Raw genomic sequence first — 23515 nt, forward strand, 5'->3', positions numbered from 1 at the left:
AAACGACAAAAGAGGTTCTAAGAGGCTTCCTTCAGCAGGCCATTCAGACTCCCAAGAGACATGATTTTATTTCCTGTGAGTAAGAAGGCTGACAGGAAAGTATGGGATGGAGTTAGGAACCCCTCAGGCTTACAGTCCCTGTCTGCACTTACTGCTGACTTTTCTGAGCCCTCAGCCAGCTCTGCTGCTAAGTGAAGAAGAAGAGCATCTCCTCCTTGTCCTTGTCCATCAGTGTCTGTTCATGCACCTCCTTTACTTTGATGACTGGTGGATGGGAGCGGCATAACAATTTCCGGCCTCTCTGCAGGGGAAAAAACATGGTGAGCCTGTACTAGCTACGTATATGCCATGCTGCCCATAAGGTGCAGGATGAGGCCAGCCACTCAAGGGTGGTACTGACTAAAGGGACCTAGAGTGTAGATAAGCCCAGCAGTTACCATGCCAGCTCCATGGAGCATACCTTTTGAGGGGCAAGAGCTAAAACAAAAATTCCTAGCTCAGGTCTTCACAGGAGACCCTGTAGTGTGACAGGTTGGCCTCTAAAAGTCAGTGATCACTCCTAAAAAGCCATACCTTTTAGCTCTCTCTTGGACAGAGATAAGCTGTGCTATGTCCAATAGACCTGGACTGATGGTCCTAACCAGTCCGAGTTCTTCCATGCCTTTGTCACATACACTATGTTGAACTAAATCATGTAGACTTGCTGCCAGCCCTCTACCCCCAAAAACTTAGCTGGCTGTTACCTTTGTTCTTGGATTTTCTTGGGAAGGTTCTCTGAAAGCTGCTCTCTGAAGAGGCTCCTCTGCCCTGCCATCCTTCTCATAGCAGCATGTGTTCTCTCGCCCCCTCCATCCCCCAACCCCTTCCCTTAATGAAGCTCCTCTCCAGGGAAGAAAAGCCTCCCCTCTCTACTAAGGCCTGTTACATTTAGACCTCCATATATTGTACTGTTTCTGTCTAATGCTCTCCCTGCCATCTGAGTCCTGATCATGGCCTGGAAGTTTTTTTCCTAATGAGCTACATCTTCTGAAGGGAAATATGTGTCACCTTTCTTTCTGAACTAAGCACTGGGATGTTTAGTAGTATCTTAATATTAATATCATTCATCTTTCCCAACTAATGGCACTGGCAGCCATGTTTCATAGATGCCAGCCAGTTCCTGCTTCTCAGAGGTTGTGCTTGGCTCCAGGTCTGCTTCCAGGACCAGACTTTGTGCTACCATGTCTAGAACGCACAAGGCTGCCACAGCCCATTTTCTGTGGGGTGAGGGCTTGAGGCCCAGAAGACACACAGGCCTAGCAACAGGCAATTTTCTTGGCCCCAGGTCTATCTGGGGGGGGGGGGGTAGGGTGGACAGAGAAAGCAACAGGACCCTGAGAGAGACTAGATGTTGGGGTGAGTTCTGTGAGCTGAGCATCTGCACCTGGCAAGGGTACAGCACATCTGGGAGGTTGATCCTGGTGAGAGGACAACCCCTATGACAGGGACACTAGAAGTGCCTAGCTTTGAAGACTGCTCCACTCCAGCTGTAAGGAGCTGTTTCTTCAGCAGAGTGATTTGCCTGCAGAGAGGTCTTGGAGCTCAGGCTGGAAAGCCTGGAAGGTACACCCTAGAATGGCCCTGATACCACCCCTCACCTTCTTCTTTATTTTAGCCTGGGCCCTGGCTCGAGCCCGCTGCAGACGTTCCTCCTGCAACTGCTTCTGCATCCTGGCCTTCTCTTCACGAAGCCTGGGGACAAGAGGTGGGCTTATGAGGATCAGGGACTGGGAGGGACCTCTGCTTTCCCCACTTGGGCTCCAAGTTAGCCCATACCCTCTCACATGTGAAAAGTCCCCTGTGCCATTCCTGTCAGTCCTGGGTAAGTGGCCAAGGCTTGGGAGGAAGGCAGGCAGGGCTATGTTGATGCCATGCTGGCCATGAGGGTGACCTAAGGTTCAGAGCATGTGCCCAAGAAAGCATGTGTTCCTAGGTCCACATCTATGTCTTTAATTCCTGTACCCACAGACCTACCCTATCACCCAAGTAGGACATTAGCATTAGAGCAGGTGCCAGGGGCCCCACAAGAGGACACCCCAACCTTAGGAAACACAGACTTGGCAGATGGTTGTGTCCCAGGGCCCCATATATAAGTGGATTACTAGGCAGAGAGCTTCTGCCCTGTGGAATCAACAAACAATGGCCTCAGCCTTATGATACAGAGTCCTGAGCTCATCTCTGAGCAGGAGTCATAATGGTGGACCACTGACTAGATCACCTTGCACACAGCCAAGGCTGTAGCCACGGAAGGTTGGGCACAGTGACTGACCTCATGCGCCGTTCCCTCTCCTTGACCTTCTCAGCCTGCTCGATCTTGATCTGAGGCACTCGCTCCAGATTCTCCAGCAGTTCATCCAGCTGGTGCTCCACCACAGTCAGCATCTGTACTGTGCCCAGGTTGGCCTCCTGCTGCATACCCACACAATTCCGATACACATCCAGCACCTTGTGGTTCAGGCTCTCCAACATCTTGTCCTGGGGAAAATGAGTAGTGTGGCATGGCTGCAGGTCCCTGATCACCCTCACATAATATCCTTCAGCAGCCTTCATGGCTTGCCAGCCAGGATAGAACAGCCACAGTGTGGACACAGTGGAGTGGAGTAGAGCATGGTACCTGATTTTCTTAGCCAGGTATGGTCAGGCTTCTGAGTTATCTCATATCCCAGTCCCTCCCACAGCTTCCTTAGCAAACCCACTGAGGCCCAATCTTATGTTCCAGGGAGCCATGCACTGGCCTCAGGACTATATTCTGTGAAGCCCTAGGTAGATAAATTCATCCGTCTCTAAGCCTGTTCTGACATTCAGAAAGCAGGTTAACATCTGCTGTGTGGGTGTTGAGTAACTACTGATGAACAGCATCAGGCAAAAAGTCTGGTCTAGCCACAACCAATGCTGGGCAGAAGCCAGGCCCCTGGCCTGGTGGCTGTCACACAAGGCACTGGGCAGTACTGGAAAGAACCAAAGCCTAACTGAGCAAATGAGATTTCTATGTGTATGTGTGCTAAGCTCCTGATCAGGACCTGACCCTATTGCTAAAAGTCTGGGAAGCAGTGCAGCAGCTGGGGGTAAACAGAAAGCCCCAGGCACATGCCACACCAAGCACTGAGAGCCTAGGAAGTGGGTAGGGTCTGGGGTGCAGGGTTTGGCCCCTGCCCTGAGACAACCCTGTCTTTACCTGCTGGTCACCCTGATACTCCCCGAAGTGGAAGACTCGGGCTTTGAGCTCCAGTTCTGCAGCTGACTCCTCCTCCTTGGAGATTGATATCATCATGGTACTAATCCACTGCTTCAGAAGGTTGACCTCCCTGTCCCTGCAGGATTGGACAGTTCCCTCAGCACCCATGGTTCCCGCTAAACATGACCTATTAGGCAGAGAGCCGTGTCCTGTCCTGAGATCACAGGCCTAGGAGAGTTGAGTCTCTGTCCATCAGGGTGGAATTCCAGGGCAGTGAAGAAAGGAGATGCCTACCCTTTGTTCCACATGTCAATAGACAAGCCACTAGTTAATCTCTTGCCCTTAACAGTATTAGCTTGTAGGATCTTGTGATGTTTACCAAATTAAAATTTCCTTCTATTCCTAATTTGTGATCCATGGTGTTTTTACTCACTGTTGGAATTCCACTTGAGGTCTTTATACCTACAGTGACGAGACACCCTGTCCCAGACTCCTCTCTTCTGGGTGTCAGTGTTTGGTTTGGAATTAGGGCCATATGCTGGTCTCACTGTGAGGCAAGGAGTATTCCTTCCTCTTCTGTCCTTTGGAGATGGCTGAGGAATTTGTCATGTCTCCCTTAAATGTGAATGTATGCTGCTTTCGTGTATTTTGAGACAGGGTCTCTCACTGCCTGGTGCTTTTAAGTGAACTAGGCTTGCTAGCCAGCAAGCCCAGGAATCCCCTGTGCCTTCTTTCCAAACCGTAGTTAGAAATGCATATCACTGTTCCTGGCTGGGAATCAAACACAGGTCCTCCTTGCAAGGCAAGCACTTTACTGACTGAACCACCCTTTTAAACCATTAAATGTTCTGTAGAATTTATCTGTTATCCCAGCTGGATCTAAGGCTCTTTTGCTAAATTATGATCTATTGCTTTGTCTTTCCCACAAGCTGTTTTCTGGTTTTTTGTTTGGTGGTGGTGGTGTTGTTGGTTTAGTTTGGTGCTTGTTTGTTTTGTCTGTAAAGGGGTGATGAATGTTTCAGGGATTGTTCCTGCCTGTTTGCTGCTGGGAGAATGGGTGACTCTGTTGGGGGAAAGCAGATCCTCTGAGATTCTAAGAGGCTCTTTGGCCTTTCTACAGAACATTTTGTGCCTCTAGCCCTTGCCAGATTTCTAGAAACAGTTCTGCCTAAGCAGCTCTAAGTTTCACTTCATTCTGGAGGCAGCCATGCTGGACTAATAATAAGATGAGTTATAAGGAGTGTGGCTCCCTAACCGGACACTGAAGTCTCAGCTGGATCAGGACCTATGCCCTGGCTGTTTGCTGCCTGAACTGCTTTCCCAGGGCTCTGGGTGGCTGACTCCTTCCTGTTCCCCAACAGAGTGCTGGGCCACACACGCTTCCTCACCAACTGTCACCTGTCCCTCACACCACTCACCTTGTCTTCTAGCGTGTGCATTTCCTATCAGTCAATGTGTGTTTGCTGTCTGCTGCCATTCAGCAGAAGTGCTCATGGGCAGGCCTTGGGCCATCCGAGGAAAGTTGCTCAGAGTTTAGGGACTTGGTAGATGGACCCTTAATACCCCCTACCCCAACACCCCAACTCAGCCTTTCCTATTCAATTCCCTTGGACTCTGGGATGGGCCAACAGAGGAGAGTGGGGTGGGATGTCTGATAACCACATCCTGCAGCAGGGATTATGAGTTTATGAGTGTCCAGTGGGTTCTAGGTAGGAATCGACCCAGGTCCAGCCTTTCCCTGCTACCTAGCTAGCTACACTTAGGGCCTTGGGTTTCCCCAGGATCTTTCCAGATCCGTGGTCCCTTGCTGTGTAGAGAGACTTTGACAGACCTGTCCTCTCAAGGCCTCACCCACTCCTGTCTGGCTCCAGCCTGTCAGGTGGCCTTCTACCCTCTCCTTCACCAATACCTCTGCTGCTTAGTGCCCACCCAAATTTTTCCTGTCCCCAGCAAGGCAATTCTTCCCTCCCTCATAGCCTGGGGGCTGGTGGTGTTATGTGAGGACCTCTAATACTTCCCCATGGCTGTAGTGTCTTGAAGACCAACTTCTAGCTCCTTCCAAGCCATGCCTGCCTCAGGGCCCTGGGATGTAGTGGCTTTCCACATGGCAGAGCTTGCTTCTTAGGGCCTGAATAGTGGCAGAACGGCTGAATAGGAGGTCCTCGCTGCTGCTTTCTGAGTGCAGATGGCTCCAAGGCCCTGCATCCACCCAGACTCTATACAAGGAAGCTGGTAGTGCAATGGGGCAGGAATGGCAAGAGGGCAGCAGGGACCTACATGCGGATCTGGGTGTTTTTCAGAGTGACATTCAGTTCATCTAAGGTCTCCTCCATCTCCTGCGTGTTCTGAATCAGCGACAAGTTCTGTTCCTCTAGCTTTGTGAAGACGTCTAGGAGCTGATGGGGCTCAGTGAAGTATAGTGCCAGCTCCTATGAGGGGTAGGCAGAGGGTGCTGTACAGGACAGGGCCTGGTGGGGCAGTGCAGGGTGCTTGATGGGGGGAGGAGGCAAATGGGGAAAGAGCCCAGCCACAGACCTCCCCATCGCTGTCAGTCTCGTCCTGTGACGGAAGCGTGGAGCTTGACCTAAGGACAGACAGTGGGATCAGAGCTTCTGGACCAGTCTAGGCCACAGTGGTAAGGGAGTCAAAGGACCAAAGGCATGGTTGGAGCATGTTCCCCACCCCTCCCTTACCCCCACATTGCCCCGATGTAGCACCAGCCCCCATCAGGGTCCCAAGAGACATTCAAAATTCAGTGAACAGTCTCCAGTTAGAGTAAGACTGACTTCCCTTGATCCACTAGGTTACTCTGCCCTGATCTGTCAGCCATTACTCTCTAGGTGCAGAGCCTTTTGTACCTACCCTCACTTCCTAGCTACCTTCCTACTTACCATTCATTTTCTGAGTGACCCCCCTGAGGCCGTCTGGATTGGATCTGGGGATCTGCCCAATCTACAGCCATTGAGCATACCAGTCTCTTCTCAGTGTATTCCAAGCAGCACCATACAAGGCAGGGCCTGTCCTGAGACAGCTCACAGGGTTGCAGAGAGTTTGCGTGGTCCCAGCACTGTGTGGAGCCCACCTCCCCATGCTTCCCAGCCCTTCCCACCCACTCCCACCCACCCACTCCAGCTGGGATATGTCAGATGCCCAGGAATCAGAGGTAGAAATGGAGATATACTAGTGTACAGAACTGGGAGGAGAGAAAGTTGCCTGTGCCTTGCCACTGTGCCTTCTGGGGCCTGTGTGACAGAGGAGGAATTTGGAGGGAGCTCAGCACAGCCACTCCTAAACTGTGTGTATGTAACTAAATGTGAGAAATAGGAAAAACTGGGCAGCAGCGGAAGATCTAACATGCAGTGACCAGAACTTAACTACAAGTCAAATGATCTGAGCTGTTTGTGAATTCGCAGCAGACTTGGTTGTGAACACACACATGTGCACTACACATACTGTTACACCACACAGCACCTCAGCATCATTCCTCAGCACACATCAGATTATAGCTTTGGGTTGTGCCCAAGCATGCCTCTGACATACGTTAATGTCAAATGGTGTTCTCAGCATTGATGATTCTAAAATCAAAAAGTGATCAACTGAAAAACACCAAAGAAGCTCTGCTTTGGGCAGTATCAACCAACCAGCCAAGATTTAATTATTTATGTAATATAAACAAGCACACCTATCTCATACACAGATCTGACTTTTCTTTTAATGGTAACAGTGTATGTGTACCAAAGATGTTCTTTAAATTCCCTTATGATTCCTGATCGGTGGGTGTTTGGTCTTTGTGCCTAGCTTACAGACTGTATACTCAGTACTACAAATTCATCAGGTGAAAGGTGGAAGCAAGCCAGGCCAGTGTAATCAGGACCTATATCCTCAGCTCTCCCAACACAGAGTTTAGGGCCAAAATAACCTTGATTGGTAGCTGGCATTGTGCTCTGACCTCTTGGGGCCTCTGAACCATGCCCCCAGTCAATCAACACACATCCGTCACTGATAGTGGCTGGTCTGTCTCCACAACAAGACCACCATGCTTCAAGAAAGTGTGCTTACAAGCAAAGGAATCTAGGGCTTCCCACAGCTTCCCTCCCAAAAAAGCATAAACTGGGGAGTTTCACAGCTGAAAAAGTACACTGTGCACAGGCATTCAGAAAGGGGATACAGTGTGCAGACCTGAGGAGGGGGTCCCTGGGGGCCTAGAGCAAGAAGAGACAGAGGATGGGACATGGAAAGGAAAGACAAAGATTAGGACTGGCACAAGGAAGCCCACTTCCCATGCCCAGGTGCCCTTATCCACACCAATATGCTGAAAGCTTGCAGCACGAAAGCATACTACTCCAGGACTGGCAGAGATTCCTTAAGAATGAGAGATGTACCCATCATATGTGGAAAGATAGGTCACATGACATTATTAAAATTCCTCTTAAAAGACAATATCAAAAGGGAGATGTCAGGGTATCACTAGGGTGTGTAAAGAGCTAGCAGAAGACTGACAGGGAGCCAACTAAACGGGCCAATCGACAGGGATTTGTCATCAGGAAAATGTCCCTAAAACATAGATATCACTTGGGCCTTCAGTGACCCTGTAATTTTTCCCAATATTCTGGGCCTCTGACATCTGGAGCCCTCCAAGAATAGCCAACAGACAGGAAAATTCTGCCTCTGGCACAGGCCTTCTGGGGGTGGGGAGGGAGGGAGTGAGGGGAAAACAACTCCTCTGGCCCCAACACTTTCCTTTATTGTGCTGTCACACTGGGACTACTGACTACCCCAGTCACCTGAAGCAGCTCTGTAGAGTAACCCCAACTGGTTTCCCTCTCCTCACCCTCCCCTGTGTCTCTGCCAGCCTAGTTGTCTCCTTCAGTGGCCTTTGCTTCCCTCAGCCCCTCAAGGCCACTCACAGTGTGGAGTCCAGCTCGCTGTGCTGACTAGGATGACCGACCTGCGGGAGGCTCTGAGTGCTGGATGACAGAGTCTTTCCAGGCCGTGAGAACTTTGTGATCTTCTTCAAGCTGTGAACCTCTGGCAGGGGAAGGGGAAGGTTTATGGGTGCCTCTGGCATGAAATGTGAGTCCCCTTTGGGCTGGGGCAGTCATACCTTTCCACAGGGAGGATGGTTTGCTCTTAATGCCAGACCCTATTGGAAGCAAAAGAGAACCCATGTGACCACTACTGAGTCTTGACTTTAGAGGACCCAGAACTGTGTGGTTTTCTGCCTGGTTCTCTGAGAGAAGGGTCTGGGGTGCTTAAAGCAGGAATTCTGTCCTGGAGTCCAGACACCATGTCACAGCCTCCATGGGTGATTTTGAAATTTCTTGGCAACTCAGACTCTCAGTCCAGGAGGAAGGCAGGGAGGAGAGCCCTTGTTTTGACTGGAAAGACCACGTCCCAATGGAAAGTCCCAAGCTGAGCTCCTGATTCACAGTGGGCTCTTCCGTGTGTGAAGCCAGCCGTGAAAGGATTAGATGGGGCTCCATGCACACAGGGTCCCTTTGAGCTGGGTGCAGGCTCTCTGTACCAGTATCAGGGCCCACCCTTAGGGGAACACCCTTATCTTTGTCCCACCTTTATCCCCTACTAAGATGCTCTTCAATTCTGTAGACTCCTTAGCCCTTTTGAGAGCCAAGTGCTTCTCTTTCTGCTCATCCAGCCACTCTTTGGGTGACACCTTGTACAGGAAGTCCTTGTAGATCTTGTAATGTTTCAAAGTGTCTTCAAATTTGGAGATTTCGCTAGACCCAGGGAGGGATACAGGAAGTTAGTGTCCACCACCAAGTCCTAGCTGGGTTGAGAAGAGACGCTTCTGTGACCTGCAGGGTCCTTATCCATGGGGACTTTCCTGCTGCTCTCAACCTGAGTCACAATGCCCTGTGTCCCAGGGTGTGGCCTCAGGAAAGTCATTGTCAGCCTCAGCACCACCCATAAGGCAGGCCACAGCCTCCCACAGGGTTGAGTTCCTGAGAGGCCTTTGTGGTCCTAAGTGGCCCTTGGCTCCAATGAAGAAACAGGGAACAGTGCCCCCTATACTCTACCTTTTGATGCTCGTGATCTGAGCTGTGAGTTCCCGGATCTCAACGATCTTCTCAGTCTTGATCTTGGTCTCTTTCTCAGCCCTAGAGGAGGGGAAACCAGGAGGCCAATCATGGATCATTAAAGACCAATCATAAATGGAAGAAGCCATGGCCTTAGCTTTGGGCACAGGCCAAGTGGGGAGCTGGTGGGATGGGAGATATCCAGGGGTCATGACCATAGGTTGAGATCAGGGCCTGGCTAGGGCTCAGGGTTCCAGGTCCAGCTAAGACTGGACTGGACCTGGCCCGGGCAATGGGTTTGTAAGGCCTCAGGGCCTGTAGGCTCACAGTCTCATGGCCTGCACTGAGTTGCGGTCATTCTCCCTGAGGAACTCGTCAAACAAGGACGCGTCCTTCTCCAGGAACTTCTCAGCCCTCTCCAGCCTGTTCTCTTCCCGGGTCGCCAGCATTTCCAGCCGCTGGATTTCATTGTGCTTCATTGCCAGGGCATACTGTGGGCCAGCAGAGCAGGCATGAGGGCCCCTGGCTGGGCCAGAACCAAGCTATAGGCCCTAGCCTGGATGTAGCCATTCCCACCTGGAGGAGAAACATGCTTCGCTTCTTCTCCATGTAGTCATTCAATGTTTCATGCTCTTTCTTCTTTTCTGCAACAAGACCCAGAAAGAAAGAAGAGAGGAGAGGAGGGGAGGGGAGGGGAGGGGAGGGGAGGGGAGGAGAGGGGAGGGGAGGGGAGGGGAGGGGAGGGGAGGGGAGGGGAGGCGAGGCGAGGAGAGGAGAGGAGAGGAGAGGAGAGGAGAGGAGAGGAGAGGAGAGGAGAGGAGAGGAGAGGAGAGGAGAGGAGAGGAGAGGGGCTGGATCCCAAGCTGGAATTCGGCATCCAAGATGGTCCACAGAGGAGGCTAGTGTCCTGCTGCCCACCCAGGGTGTTAGAGTGTTGGTAGAAGGACTGTAAAAAAAATGGAGAAAAGGCTTCCCCAGCACATAGCCAACACTTCACATCTGCAGAGGCTGTAGCCTTGGTTTCAACCAACAGATCAGAAATAAATGGAAAAGGATCCCATTTACCCCACAGGTGTAGTGACAGAATTCCCTGTCTCTACAGTTGTTTACATAGATGTATACTGAACCCATCATGAGCAGACCTATGGATGACTTAGAAAAAACAGGGGAGCGTAACTTTAGCATCCCTGTGGATTCTAATACCAAGGTGGCTCCAGGATGATGTCCCCTGGAATGCTGAGAGGTGACTACTAGGCTCTAACATAGTTGGTGTCTGTCTGACTTGTCTCTCACTGTATCATCCTCTCAACTTGGAATAAGGCTCTCGGCAACCCTCACCCAATTAGATTTAGTAACACTGACAGGGTCCTTGAGGCAAGGAAATAAATGGGGTGCTACATGCTCTCTATGGGGTACTTTAGGTTTAGTAGTAGCCAAATTCATGGTTATTATGTCAGCCAAGTGAGGCAGACAGCTAGAGAGTCTCCACTGTGCAGATACTACTGTTGGTCAAAGGCCATGTCCTCTGTGTATTGCATGAGGAAACTGTATGTGCCTCTGACCTTAGAGGACCCAAAATTGGTTTCTGCCCAGTCCCTGGGCATCCTCTTTTTGGGAGAAGGGCCTGGTGGTGAAGCAAGAGTTCTGTTCTGTAGTCCAGAGACCCTGTCAAAGTATCTATGGGTGATTTTGCCTCTCAAGGACACTATGTCCCCATGAAAGTCAAGGTCAGGACAGTAAGGGATTGTATGGCCTTTTGCTTGTTCCCACTTCCCCTGCCTGCCACCCCACTTGCCTCTTTCAGCCTGAGGAATGGAGAACAAAGGCTCCCCACAAACCCTGTTGAGCTCAGTGCTTGATGTCAAGGTAGAGGTTAGGGGTTCTGTTTTATGATCATGGTTAGCGCCTCAGTGTTCCCCCATGTACCATGGATTCAAGCTCAGAACTCAGGGATTGCTGCTGAGCAATAAACTAGCAGCTCACAGATACTCTGTTCAATGTCTTAACACAGACAGCACAATTCATGAGGTTGGTGCAGTTAGAGGAGTCCAGTGCTACCAATGACCCATCATGGTAGGGTCATTGGCCATGATGGGACCAAGAACTGGAAGGTAAGTACCAGACTCAGTCTCCCCACTATCGTTGAACTGCACACTGACTGTGACTGGCCAATTGGTGAGTGCATGGATGGAACCCAAGCCTCTGTGAACTGAACCAGCCTCTACCCTTTTGCACCATGGAGTTCTCATGTAATCAGCATGCCCTAGAACCGTGACCCGTCGGGACAGAGCTCTTCAAGGTTTTTGGTGTCAGACACAAGGGGGGCTCTCCCTTAACCATCCTTCAACCTTGCTCTTGTACAAGGTAGTGGTGCTGTACCTCGGGTCACGGTCATCTTCCAAGCATTGTTATCTCGGAACTCATTCATCTCCTCAGCCTCAGCATTCAGCTGCTGCTGCTCCATCTCGTCTTCCAGCTGTAGCTCCCGGCGCAGGCTAGTGTGCTTGGCCAAGACCTTGGATGCATAGGTCATCTTCTGGTGCACCCTCAAAATCTTCTTTTGTTCACGCTCCTATGGGGGTGATGGGCAGTCAGTAGGATCAAGACTCCTACTGGATGCATATCTTCCCCTCTTCTAGTGCCAGAGGCTGAAGGGGCCCACACATTTAGATGGACACACATATACACCACACATACACACCTTGCTGAGCACTCTGTTGGTGCTCTTCAAGGGCTGGTGAGTTCTTAATGCACAGCCTTTGGAGTTGAATGGGACAATGACCACTGAGGATGGGTCCCAGGACAGGCAGCCATATCAAACACAAATGCTAGTTCAGTGTGCGTCCAGATAACAAATGGTACCAGCATGGCTAAGAGACAATCTGTCCATTCACCCAGAGTCCCTTTTAACGGAGGCTGAGCATTTGATTTGCTAAAAGTGACCAAAGGTTTGGGTAACTTGAACCTATTTCCAAAAGACTGGTAGTTCCCTCTGCAGGATGTCTTGTCGCCTGGCTGGAAGCTCATTGGTGACTTCTGTCTCCACTGCCCTGCACCTCTGCACTGCCCACAAGGTTTCATCTTGACCCATCCAAGGATTGCAGGGAAGGGGGACAGTCTCTGGCTATAACAGCTCTCAAGCCCAAGGGCTGTCTAGCAGTGTAGGCTTTGCACTAACGTCTCTGTTCAGAGAGACTCTCGGCAGCAGACTGTTTTCTGCTGGGACCCCACGAGCTGCCACAACCCACAACCTGCTAACCCTGAAGAACCTCGGCAAATGCTGACTCCAGCCTGAAGTCCCCAGCTGACCCCTCTGCTTGATGGTAAAATGGCACTGTCAGGTGTGGAGAACATTGAGCCACTGCATGGGGTAGGGTGGAGCTGAGAGTCTGCTGGGTACACGGTATACCCTGGAGACCCAATGGGTAAAGAGTGTAAGGACTCTCTAGGTGGGGAGGGTGCAGGTTGGGCATCTGTAAGGAGGAAGTTGGAGATTCCTCAAGGGTGTAAGGGCAGCATGTAAATGCCCATTGTCATTTCACAGAAGGCAGTAACCCTAGGGTACTGCTATGCTTGGAAATAGAAGAAATACCCAAGTCTGTACCCGAAGAGGACAGCCCAAGGTGAAGGCCAGAGAGAGGCCTGCCTGTGGGTTTTCCATCCCTTCTCAGTGTGTCACATCATCCGAGAAACCTTTCAGAGACCCACACTCACAGCCTCTCCTTCTGGAGCTGGGCACTGCTCACAGTCCCATTCCAGTTCCAAACACAAAGGTTAAAGCATGTCTTCCCCCATGTGATTGCAGCATGGGACCCTGCCACCCTGAGTACAGCAGATGCTGAGCCTCAATCAGAAGACACAAGCTGCCAGGTTGGGTCAGGAGAAAAGAGGGGCGTAGCAGGAGGACTGCATTGTCTGGGCTCGTTCTGCTGTTCTGAGCTGGGGCCATGGGATGGATCCGGGGATGCCATGGCTCCTAGTCACATGGATAAAACAAGAGGCGGCAAGCTGGGTAAGACGGGTAGGGCCATTCTGTGTATCTGTCCTGTGGGATTCCAAGCAGGGGAGAGGTCCAGAGGAGAGGACCTGTGGGATTTGAGACAGGCCTTGAAGGACAAGAAGAATGCTGAGAGGGGAATGGCAGTTCTTACAGGGAAGAGTGGAAGAGGTAAAGAGTAGAAGAGGGAAAGTGAGTCAATGATTGTTCTGGAGTGAGAGAGAGTTGGGGAGGGAGACATTTACCTGAGATAGGAACAGGGAGGAGGGAAACTACTTAGAGAGGAGGGGCTGCCCCAGGTCCAGATACTTACTGCAATAGCTTGATTCCGCTCCTGCTCTCTGAGCAAGAAGAAGTCCACATCCCCTGATATGTGGAAAGGGTTAGTTGAGCTGTCGGCAAACGTCACACTCCCTGGAGAAGGAGAAAACAGCCTGTGTCCAGGGGTCCCTGTGCCTTTTCTACCCAGCACACACTACACAGCATTGGTGAATGCATTCCTATCCAGCCACACATGAAGTCTTCTCTTGGGTCCTGAAGCCCCAAAAACTTTCCTCTGTGGTTTAATCTATAGGAACTGGGCTCCTTCCCTAGATCTATCCTGGTGTGGAAATCCCAGCAAGACTCCTCTCACAGAGACAGAAAGCCGAAGTCTGCTGTCCAAAAATGATGGAACTGAATGGGTTTCCTATGGGCAGAGTAAGTGAGACACAGGCCAAACCAACTCCTGGAGGACCCAGGGGTGGGGTTAGGGGGACAGGAAGAAATCCATCCAGAGAGCTTGAGTCGGGGCTCATGCTGGTCTGCTCTGTGAACCCCAGGCCATACCTTTCTTCTCTACACTGACCCAGATTCTAGTGTGCTCACTAGAGGTGGTCTTTGTGATCTCTGGGAGGCCAGGAAGTCAGAGGGTCCCCTGGGGTCCCCATCCAGCAGCTTAGAAATCTTAGGAATAACTATGAAAATCCAGAACAGCTCTGGAAAGCATGGGGAGACTTGGTGTGGTAAAAGCTGTTCGAGAGCCCTGGGAGAGAGAGTAGCCACGTGTCTGCTTTAAAAGCCCCAAGTCTGTACTTATGGCCACATGGAGATTGGTCAATTAAAATGTGAGCCAGAACTGTTGGATGGGGCTTCTGGGGTGGGCCTTTCCTTGTGAGGCTGAGGTAATAATTGGGCACTCTGATGGTTGATCAACTTGACACAATCTAGAATCACCCAGGAAGATATTGTCTAGATCAGGTTGGCCTTTAGGCCTGTGTGGGGGGGGGTTGTTTTGGTTATGTTGATTGATGTGGAAAGACATCAGCCCACCATGGGCAGCACCACTCCTTAGGATTGGGACCTGGACTATGTAAGAGTAGAGAAGGTGAGCTGACCCCAGGCTTGCACGCATGTATTTCTCTCTGCTCTTGGCTAGTTGTCCTAAGTTCCTGCCTCCTTACTGTGACCTAGAGCTGTGAGCTTTCTCCCCTGAGTGGCTTTTTATGGGATATTTTATCATAGCAACAGAAAACCAGGGCTGACAGTTTCTCATTTTTGGTTTCTTTCTTCCTGCCTCAAGTCAAACACAATGGAGCGTATCAGCCTCTCTGTGACCACAATCCTATATTTGCAAATTCTGGTGGGACAAAGACAGGACCTGGTCATCCAGATGCCTTCTTAAGAGTTTTGGAGCTCAGACCTGACTCATTTCCCACTCTCCTTACCCCCACTACCAACCCTCCTTGTGTTGCTGTTGAGTTCTGTCCAACAGGAAGAGAAACGCTCCCCTCCACCCTGCACCCTGGAGGCCAGCCTGAAGCACCCTAGGAGAGAGAGGGGCCAAACTTTGCCTCCACCTACCCTGCTCAGGAAACTACCTTTGTTTTTCTTTGAATCTTTCTTTCTGTTGTCAATGAAGGAAGAGGAGCTGTTGTCCATGAAGTCCGGGCTACCTCCTGGTGAGAGACGAGAGAGAGCCACAGCAATGGCGTGTCTGGCCCTGAGAGCTGTGAGCACACAGCAAGGCTGGCACGGGTTCCAGACTCACAGTTTAGAGATCTCGATGAGCCTTTATGTATGCATGTGAGGTGAAGATACTGGCAGAAGCAACATGGAGATATTTTAGAGGCAGGTCAGGTGTCCCTGACTCCTCCCATGACTGAACAGAAATGTCAGAAGCTCATTCCTTGTTAAACACCATCCCCTTCCACCTAAAAAGGGGTTCTGCTAACCTGGCCCTGTAACCAAGAAACCTACAGTGAAGGGCCAAGTTGGTCCCCAGGGTGGGTTCATATCTTCCTTCGGGTGACTTGAGGCACTTGCAGTCCAGACGCTTTGCTAACCTTGTCACCTGACACCCACAGAGAAGAGCTCTGTGGCCCCTCTCAAGCCTGCCAGGGCTCCAGGATTCTGCCAGGGGAACCAAAAGAGCCGAACTGAGCCTTGGGCTAAGTAAGGGGTGCCTGTGGTCCCCAGTGCCCTCGGATAGGGAAAGTCAGGCCTGAGTGGGCCAGAGTGGAAGGGTGAGACTGAGCAGAACCCTGTAGTCCCAGCAAGCCTGTCTGACCAGCAGGAAGGCTCAGCCTGAAGCCTGGTGGCCTGTAGGACTAGTGAAACTACTGTCTCACTCTAGGCAAAGGGTGGGGCAGTCAGGAAGTCAGGCATCCTTCATTCCTCAGAGACCCTCTTACCAAATTCTCCTGTTTTCTAGAGTCTGTGGAAAACTTTCCCAGTAGTAAAATTCAATTATCCCAATTATAAAAATTGTAAAATATTAAAAACTACACACATAAAAATCAAATAAATAGACTAGAACCAAGATCAAGTCAAAACTGTACTTCAAATCTTGATTCTGAATTGGGAAAGAGAGCTAGCTATACATGTGTCCAAGACACAGGTAGTCAGAGTTCTCAACCTTTGTGCTGTGAGAGACATCTTCACCCTTTCCCTACCCAACAGAGTTTTTCGTCCTCTTGAGAGGGAGTCTCCCTGTGTACGCCAGTTTCAGGCTGATTATCTTGGCTCAGTCTCCCAAGTATGTATCTCTAGTTTAAAAGTCATGAGGGGCAGGTGAAGGGCTCTAATAAGCCCGAGCACAAGTCCTCTCCCTTGCTAAACCATTCGATTACATTTCTAAAGCTAGCTTCCAAGCTTTCTAGTCCCTTATTTGGCCCCTTCCTCCTCCAGAGGCTGACCACCAAAGTCCAGCCATCAAAATGCTATACTGACCAAACCTGTCCAATCAAAATTAATCAACTCGTCCTAATGTGTCCCCTTTCTCTTTATACACTGCCATTTGCCCAGAGCTATACTTGTCTCCTTTCTTCAGACAGTTCTTTGTCCCTCTGAGGCAAATATCCCTTCCCCCCTCCCTTGTTCCTTTCCCCCTTCTCCTGCATCCTCTGCCTCCTGTCTTTGTCTTTTATTCCTTCCCTTTACTCTTTTACCAGAGGACAAGTTAATCTTAGTGCTGAGAACTTGGCTGTGGTACATTCTGTCCTTTTCACTGGTGAGTTGGCTCAGCAGTTAACATAGCTGCTCTTGAAGAGAACCTAGGTTCAATTCTCAGCACTCATAACGTGGTTAATAACCATCCGTAATTCCGGTCCCAAGGGGTCCGACACCCTCTTCTGGCCTCTGAGGGCACCAGGCACATATGTACACACATGCAGGCTAATCACCCATACACAGAAATCTTTTTTAAAAAATTTTTTAAAGTACATGAATTTGAGGGGGAAGAGGGAAGGGATGCATCAGGGAGGAGTTAGGAGGGAGGAGTTGGTGGTGGATACAATCAAAATACATTCTCATAAAGCCTCAAATTTTTAATAAAAGTATTTGTAAGGGCTGTAGAGATAGCTTGAGAGTTCTTCACCACCTATAAGGGAAACCCTTCTCTTCTGGCCTCCCCATACACCTGCATATATGTGACAAACATTTAAACATAATAGAAGTAAATATTTTTAAAAAACAAAATTCTGTGCACGCACACATCTACTTTTCCACTAAAATTCTTTTGACCACATGCTGCAGCATACGTAGCTGACTCTTCAGGACCTGATGTCACATGAGGCAGCCAGCCTCCATAATGGATGAGATGAGAGCAGGTCAGAGGCCAGCACTGCTTCAGGGATTGTCAGTCCTTGAGAGGAATGGCCCCTGCATGGAAGCTTTATTTCTAAGGAACATTCTAGCACCCACCAGTGTAGGTGAGGGATCCTGTAGGCAGCTGAAACCCACAGTAGACTTCCTCATCTGCCCACAACCACACATCCATACACACCCTTGTGATTTCCCATGCACTCATTTCTGATCCACTTTATACAGAAAGTTTGTGTGAACTGGGTGTAGTGGCACAGAAAATGACCTACAGCCAGGTCTTATGGAGGAATTTTTTCAGTTGAGGGTCTCTCCTGTCACATGACACTAGCTTGTGTCAAGTTGACATAAACCTAGCCAACAAGATAGGTCATTCCAGGTCACTGGGATCTGTGATCCAAGACCAGAGTCTTTTATACCTGCCTCAGTAAGCAAGTCGTCTTCTACAATCAGGAACTCCATGTTGGTACTTGGAATTGGGGAGAGGCCTTTGTTTAGGACAAAAGGGTGGCGCTGGATGGCTTGCATTTAACTGGTAGAGAATGTCTATTTTATGTGTTTTTTTTTTTTAACCACAATTTAAAGTCTGAACTCCATGACTCTTTCATGCACACACCTAGCTTAAAAAACGAGCCCCTCGAGGGACGCTGGGAGTTTTTTCAGTCTTTCACTATTTCTCAACTTTGCAATGGGTTCTCTAGATCATCAGGCTTAGCCCTGTCAGCTTAGGTCCCTTCCTCTGCCACTGCCCAAGGACCTCGACTCTGCATACCCCAGCAATCTGAGGACCAGCCAGTAGCTGAGGCTTCCAATAGCTCCCCTGTTTGCTCAACCTCCTGAGCGCTAGGTCGCTAGGTCGCTAGGTCGCAGGAACGCCCACTGGTAGCCAAGAGGGAGGCACAACCACAGCAGAACTTCATGTAAATGAGGGACTGCCCCAAAGGGCCACAAAGGACGGTGGAAACACCCCTCCACACCCCCTCTCTGGATTTAGGTAAAGATGTGCCCTGTTCTGGGTGTGGTGGTCAGTGACAGAAGATGGCTGCAGGGAAGAGAGAGGGCGGGGAAGGGTGTTGAGTACAAAAGAAGGGAAAGGCTGAGACTCACCAAGAGAAACCCCGCAGCCAGGCAACAAGAAGGTCTCCCAGGAAGCGCTAAACATTAAAAGCTGGAGGTGGCTTCTGCAGCGCATGAAGACTTCATGCTACCTGGCTGCTTGCCTTGCCTGTGTCTTCTGCCTGTAGTGAAACTCACACAGAGCAAATGATCAAATGATTCCCCCCTAAGTCAGTTGGGGGAAGGAAAAGGGGGAGAACCTTGCTTGGCCTGGTTACCCTTTCACCTACTGAAAGCGTAGCTGCGTTTCCTGGAGTGCTCTCTCCCCAGTATGGCCAAGAGACTAATGGGACCAGAGACAAGAGATTCACAAAAATGCTTCACAGAGGGGCCAGGCTGCCACCAGCTCTTCATGGAGGCGATGCGGTATAGATTCTGCTCTCGTGATTCACCCCAGCTCTTGCTTCCCAGGCTGCGCGCCAGTGCAGTGCCACTTGGGCCTGGTCTAGAGTCCTCCCTAGATATTTTGTACACGACTATCCTCTGAGTCAAACTACCATTTTTGAGAGTTCTGCTGGGTCTGCCTGCAAATACCATCATAGCTGGGCCTGTCGGATCATATTTAAGAGGGAGGGGAAAGGTCATGACCCTCACCAGAGTATCCAGTCACCCCTCTCAAATAGCTTTCTACCCTAGTGGCTTCTAATCTCAGGTCATGGGAGAGGGGTCTCCATCTGTGTAACCATAATGGAGTCATCATTCCTGCTGGGTAAAGACTTTCTACTCCAGCCCACACTCCTGAAGGTAAACCTCCACCCATGTTCTATAACAATGGTTCTCACCCTTGCTAAATGCTGCAACCCTTTAACCCAGTTCCTCGTGATGTGGTGACCCTCCAACCATAAAATCACTTTCATTGCCACTTCATAAGTGTAACTTTTTCGTTATGAATCATAATGTAAATACCTATATTTCCCAATGGTCTTTGGCGACCCCTGTGAAAGGGTCATTTGACCCACACAGGAGTCGAGACCACAGGTTGAGAACCACTGCTCTATAAGGAAGCCCCACAAACTCGCAGGCTCCAGGTGAACTTTGGTAGAATCATACCCAAGTTTGAGACCTTCGGGTTTGAGAGGGTGGGTGGGAGTAGACATTGTTTGTCTCTCCCTGGGAAGGAATTTTAGTAACAAGATACTGTTAGATAATGACCAGACCCTTGACACACAATTCCTCTTTTGTTGGGGTGGGGGTGGGGTGGAGGCATAGAGGATACTGGCAGTACCCGAGAGACCAGCAAAATCCTGCCTCTGCTTCAGCCCTTGGTGCCCAGGTTTCTGTCATCTGAACAGGTCTGTGACCAATTCACAGCAGGGATTTGTGTGGACAGAACAGTCTCCCAACACCCAGGCTAAACTGAGATGTTGCAGCAGCATGGGGGTGGGGTAACACACAGGACCCTGGCCTCGCAGTCTCTGTCTCCACCTCATGCCCTCTCCCTCATCTTCCTTGTGATGCGTCTAGGACTGGTGTTGCTCTGGGGAGTTAGCTGCGTTCTTTCGATGAGCTTCCAGACTGCTGCCGCAGTGGCTGTGTCTTCACTGCTCCCAGTGGGTAAAGAGTCTCCACTTCCAGTCCTGGTCTTGGCAGCACCATCTTCTGTGTTTGTCATTTATTGATAGTGGCCTAAAGCGTGTTAAGTGGTGTCTTACCTGGGGGTCTGACTTTATGTTCTCTTTTGTGATGGTTGCCAGCATATCATTTGAGTCCCCTGCTTATTGTGGGGCGGGGTTCTTTACAGTTTGTCATTTACCCTATCAAAGATTTCCAAGTGTCATATCAATGTCTTATTGTCCAAGGGAGGGTCACAGAGCAAGAGCCAGTGGGGCTGGCACAGAGGCCCTCTGTTCTCTCTGAAATTAACCTGCCCTGGGTTTTAGAAGGTAAGGTCCCCTTGGCCTCTAGGGGCCTGGAGTTGACCACCTTCTCCATTAAGCTTTGTTCTGGAAGCCGCGCACACCTGACTGAACTCCAGAGTTTAAAATGGGATATTTAGGGAGGAATCACTCAAAAAGTAGGTCACCAGACTCCTGAAGGGCTCAAAGGAGGGAGGTGTCCCAAGGGGAAACTGAGGCAAGTGTGTCCCAAAAGGCTGGTGAGATGGCTGGGTTAGATGCTTGCCAAGAGGCCTGATGACCTGAGTTTGACCCTCAGAACCCACATAGTGGAAGGAGAGAGATGATGCCCGGAAGTTGTTCTCTGACCTTCAAAGACACTCGCTTGCGTACACACACACACACACACACACTCTCACTCACACTCTTCCTAGCACAAGGTGGTGCTGTGCAAGCTGCCAAGAGAGAACAGCAACCAATAGTCCTAGGCAGCTCTGATGCCTAAGAACCACAGTGACCACCAGCTTGGCTCACATCTTGGCAGTAACTATCAGATCTCTAACTGGACTTAAGTTGTTGGCTAGTGTATGCACTAGTTTTGTATCAACTTAACCCAAGCTACAGTCATCAGAGAGAAGGGAGCCTCAGTTGAGAAAATGTCTCCATAAGATCAGCTGTAAGGCATTATCGATCAGTTATGGCACGGCCCAGCCCATTCGTGTGGTCCTGTAAGAAAGCAGGAGTAGCCAATAACTTCTCCATGGCCTCTGCATCAGCTCCTGCCTCCAAGTTCCTGCCCTCGGGAACTATTATATGGAACTGTGAGCAAAATTAAGCCGTTCCTTCCCAAGTTGCTTTGACCATGTACTGTTCTGTGTTGAGAGGTGACATCATCTATTTGCAGCCTTGTTTTTAGAAGGAGAGACAGAGAGCGAATATGGGAGAGTGGGGGCTCTAAGTATCCTTGTGGGAGCAAGTATGTATAACAATTCATTTTCTGAAACCACACAAAGTCTCCACTGTTGGCAGCTGGTGATGAAGCACATTCCATTCATACTGTGGGATTTAGAATCTGCTCAAACAGCATGAAATATCTCCAGTTTTGTTTTAAAAATATAGCTTGTTGCAACAGAGTTTCATTATGTAGCCCAAGCTGGCCTCAAACTCACAGTCCTCAGCAGGGTCTCATTATGTAGCCCAGGCTAGCCTCAAGCTCACAATCCTCAACAATGTCTCATTATGTAGCCCAGGCTAGCCTCAAGCTCACAATCCTCAACAATGTCTCATTATGTAGCCCAGGCTAGCCTCAAACTCACAATCCTCAACAATGTCTCATTATGTAGCCCAGGCTAGCCTCAAACTCACAATCCTCAACAATGTCTCATTATGTAGCCCAGGCTAGCCTCAAACTCACAATCCTCAACAATGTCTCATTATGTAGCCCAGGCTAGCCTCAAACTCACAATCCTCAACAATGTCTCATTATGTAGCCCAGGCTAGCCTCAAACTCACAATCCTCAACAATGTCTCATTATGTAGCCCAGGCTAGCCTCAAGCTCACAATCCTCTTTTGTTGCCTAGTGCTGCCATTACAGGGGTGTACCACCATTCACAGGAAGACTCAGTGGGTGGACTCATGGGAAAGGATGGGTACAGCAGGGCGGTTTTATTAAGTGGAAGAAAAGACAAGTTGTAGACACATGTGTCTGCTTGGATGTGAATAGAGCTTGCTTGGAGGTGGCTCTGAGCATCATTATGGTGTCCGGGGAGATGTTGGGAGTAGGCTTTCAAATAGGTTTAAACTATGGAGAACCTACCCTAAAAACACATTGTTTTTTTAAGCAGAAGAAAAAAAGAAAAAGAAAGCAAGTGGTTCTGATTTAAAAGCTGGAGGGCGAAGACAATGCAGGGATGATAACACTCCCTCACAGCTCCCTAGGTACCACCCAGGGTGAGCACTGACAAGCACGCACGCGCATGCACGTCATTCACCAGCTCTCCTCCAGGCTCGGCCTCGCAGCCACAGCAGAACAGAAGTAGAGAGGCTCACTTTTATGGTGGTATCTCTTCTGCCCTCTGCAGTCTACAATGTTTTCAAGTTCATGAACAGAAGTCCTTATCCCCAACAGCACCCCAGAATGCAGCCTTGTTTGTAACTAAAGGCCATTGCAGATGTGGTTAGTAAAGCTGAGAACATTCTAGCACACGCCCAGATTCACGGTGCTAATAAGGACGACACTGGGGCACAGACATACACACAGGAGGAACTCTGTGGAGAAGCAAAGGCCGAAGTGGGCGGTGTCCCTAAAGCCAAGGGCAGTCAGGATGCTGAGTGCCCACCAGATGGCAGAGGTGCCTGGGTCAGACTCTCCACAAACCTCAGAAGCACCAGCCTTGCACTCCCTCCTCTCAAGGCAGTCAAAACTGTGCAGCCAACAGGCTTCTACCAGCTAAACCATACAACTATGTGGTTCTGTGTCACAACAGCCATGAGGAAAGCATGCATGCTGTTGATTTAGAACTACTTTAACCTTTGAGTGAGTTCACACCTAACTGTCCCAGAGTCTCTTTCAACCTCTAGGAGCCCCCTCCAGCTCAGTACTTACTGTCTCCGAATATTTTCACAGAGAACTTAGACTGTGCCTTGAACGTCATGGCTGAGGACCAACAGGTGTGCAAAGCTTGGCCTTAGCTGAAGGAGATTCTCGCCTGGGGAGTGACACAGTACTTTAGTCTCCCAAATCCACAGCCCTCTCTGACCCCTGAGTGCCTGGTAGCAGCTTGCATTTCCTCAATATGGACTAACACTGCCTGTACCCTGTACCCAGGTTTGGTGGGATCCACTATTCCCCTCCTGGGCAAAGCTGGCTGGATCTTTCAGTTCTTAGAACACAACAGCTTTGGTCTTCCTGGAGCCTCTGTGGAGCCTCTCACCCAGGTGAGGTTGGAGAGTTGGGGTGGGGGGCTTCTCCCTTTAAATCTGGACTCAGATGTCACTCTGAGAGACCTTCCTGCTCCAATGCATGTAGCGACACTTCATTTTCTTGTTTAGGAGGTCAAGCAGTTACTTCTTAAAAGACTTTTATGGCACATTTCTCCCAGAATGCAAGCTGCATTTAAAAAAAAGAAAAAAGAAAAAAGAAAAGAAAAGCCCTCTATTCCAGCTGTTGGAGCTACTGACGGAGTTCTAACTCCTCACTTCAAAAAGAAGTGAGTTTTCCTACTTGCAGAAGCT

General features: G+C 49.9%; 1 protein-coding gene across 23 annotated transcripts in view; it reads right to left on the bottom strand.

Annotated features, from left to right (window-relative positions):
• Window positions 1-30: 30 nt before the first annotated feature.
• Window positions 31-23515, bottom strand: part of Cfap100 (cilia and flagella associated protein 100) — a 24059-nt gene continuing 574 nt past the window's right edge. For 2 of the 23 annotated variants that reach the window (NM_001431712.1, NM_001431711.1), the window contains 16 exon segments: window positions 31-301; window positions 1638-1731; window positions 2309-2514; window positions 3215-3350; window positions 5492-5643; window positions 5750-5798; window positions 8122-8242; window positions 8319-8357; window positions 8786-8952; window positions 9253-9333; window positions 9580-9743; window positions 9829-9896; window positions 11632-11824; window positions 13563-13663; window positions 15109-15186; window positions 22887-22989. In NM_001431712.1, the coding sequence (NP_001418641.1) occupies window positions 188-301; window positions 1638-1731; window positions 2309-2514; window positions 3215-3350; window positions 5492-5643; window positions 5750-5798; window positions 8122-8242; window positions 8319-8357; window positions 8786-8952; window positions 9253-9333; window positions 9580-9743; window positions 9829-9896; window positions 11632-11824; window positions 13563-13663; window positions 15109-15186; window positions 22887-22935 (1812 nt within the window). In that variant the 5' untranslated portion in view covers window positions 22936-22989 and the 3' untranslated portion in view covers window positions 31-187. 23 annotated transcript variants of the gene reach the window in all.

Source organism: Rattus norvegicus, chromosome 4, assembly GCF_021556685.1.
Source record: "Rattus norvegicus strain SHRSP/BbbUtx chromosome 4, alternate assembly SHRSP_T2T, whole genome shotgun sequence".
Classification (NCBI taxonomy): domain Eukaryota; kingdom Metazoa; phylum Chordata; class Mammalia; order Rodentia; family Muridae; genus Rattus; species Rattus norvegicus.